General features: G+C 33.1%; 1 protein-coding gene across 1 annotated transcript; it reads right to left on the reverse strand.

Moving 5' to 3' along the window:
* Positions 1–668: 668 nt before the first annotated feature.
* LOC108201534 (E3 ubiquitin-protein ligase RING1-like) lies at positions 669–1,331 on the reverse strand. The gene has a single exon (XM_017369823.2). It carries the CDS (start codon positions 1,329–1,331, stop codon positions 669–671), a length of 663 nt encoding a protein of 220 aa, XP_017225312.2.
* Positions 1,332–2,250: the final 919 nt, after the last annotated feature.

Below are 2,250 nucleotides of genomic sequence, written 5' to 3' on the forward strand. Positions count from 1 at the left end.
GCAATTAAGATGATGAAACTTGGTCGAAAAACAACAAAATTTAAAATCCCCAAAAATTTCACCGTAAAACTCAGGTAGAATTGACTACCAAAGGAGGTATAAAAGATGACATGTAAGCAATGTAAATTGCTCCCACAAAACCTAAATTTGATACCACGGTCTACATTTTTGCAATAATAGCTATACTCATCTACACTATTACTGAAGAAATCCCAGGTTTTTGCTTCAAAAGAAATGTCTCCCACCAGCTCACAAGCAATACCAGGGTTTGATGTGCACAAGCTGAAGAACATAAAGTACAGTAGTTAGTCAAATTGAAATTTTTTTAAAAATAAAGCAGGATCAATTATAAATAAACTGTTTAATACATCAAGACAATAACTATGGTCATGCCGCTACAAAATTATGCAAAGCAATACTATCTACATGCTATATATAAATAAATGAATTGTGTTATGCTATATACTTTGAAACCAATTTCATCCTTTAATCAAACAAAGAAATCGAATTTGCATCAACCATTCAATACCATGCTTAAAGTAAACAAAGAAAACATGCCATAAAAAAACCAACATGCAATTCATCACCGTCACAATAATACGAGGATGTACATAATATATAGGAAAATGTCGTAAATAAGGAACAAAAATTACATATGACATATTTACCTAATTTGTGTCCATGTTCTGAGGACCGCCAGAACCTGAATCCCCGCCACTATTACCACTTGAATCATTTTCAAATCCAGAAGCATGATCAGTACCCCTAGCCCGATTCTCATAATCAGGATCATCAGTAGGCAACTCGTACCTACAAACAGGGCAAGAATTATGCAATTCCAACCATGGCAACAAACACTCAGAATGATACACATGCTTACAAGGCATCTGCTTGACAACCATATCCTTCTCAAAATCATCTTGACAGACAGCACACTGTGCTGAATTAGACCCCAACAGCTTATCATCAACCACAACATCTGGAAGCCCCTCCACAGCAGTTCTCGAAGCAGGCGGGGTCCCATATTGTTCCGGGTCATCTTCAGCCAGCTGCTCAAGCCCTTGTCCCATAAAAAAATCATCACCCATATTGGCAGGGAAACCCTCACCACCATAGGGATGATTCTCAAACACAAACTGAGTATTGGCCCCACCAGCCCTCAAATTCCACGCGTAGTCCTGAAAAAAAGCAAACTGGTCATCAATTTCCTCAAGAAACCCATCTAGACAATTGGGGCAGCGAGGAATAGTGTTGGGCCTGAGACGGATGGCCACGATGAAGTCGCATTGGTGGCAGAAATAATATTGCCAAGGAATTTCGGCGGAGGCCATAGTTTTCAAGCGAGAGATACAGAGACAGAAGTTGTGTGTCGGCGGCGAAACTAAAACCCTAAATGTTGGGCTCGTTTCAAATATATAGAGGACGTGTCGTTTGCATTATTAGTAAATTTTGTTTGGTAACTTGTATTTTATTTACTAATTCACCACCTGGTTTAGCTTATTTATTATTTTACCTTTTTTTTTTCTTACTTTCACTTATCACAAAATAAATAAAATCATTAAGAAAATCTATAAGAAATTATAATAATTGAATATAGATATAGTTTGTAAGTTGATATGAAGTTACCGCTTTTAATCTAATTATTAAAATTTACATATTAAAGTTAGATATAATAATAAAAGAATTGTTTAATGTTGTTTACTAAAAATTGATTATACTTTGATAAAAATATAATATTCTAGATTGTACGTATAAAATCATTCCAAAGTCGGTGAAATAGATATTTTTAGCTTTTTTTTCTATGTTTATTAGGTTTTTTTAGCACCGTAACTAGGTATTTAGGTATGATAAGAAAATATATATTATTGATAATTTTGTAAATAACAATTATTATTAAATATATATGTTAAGGGTATTTTCATAAATACTCAGTTTGAAATTTTTTTTGCAAAAATATTGTAATTTTTTAAAAAACATTTGTAAAAAAAACAATCTTTCAAAGAAAAATTACAAAAATATTATTTTATGGAAAAAAAATTGCCAAAATACCAAGGTTACAATATGTGCCGTTACTCGAAATTTGAAAGGCACATGTTTAGCCTATTTGTATTTAAGAGGTATCAACTCAACTCTGATAAGAAAGCAAGTAAATAGCAAGTACTGTTATCCGGAATCTGTACGAAGATGAGCTAGTTATAGATGAACTAGACAGTACATTTGTGTATCACCTTATCAGATTAAATATTCTAT

Source organism: Daucus carota, chromosome 9 (assembly GCF_001625215.2).
Source record: "Daucus carota subsp. sativus chromosome 9, DH1 v3.0, whole genome shotgun sequence".
Classification (NCBI taxonomy): Eukaryota; Viridiplantae; Streptophyta; class Magnoliopsida; order Apiales; family Apiaceae; genus Daucus; species Daucus carota.

Coding starts and splice junctions, on each gene's coding strand:
- LOC108201534 (XM_017369823.2), bottom strand. CDS start 1,331: ATGGCCTCCGCCGAAATTCCTTGGCAATATTATTTCTGCCACCAATGC.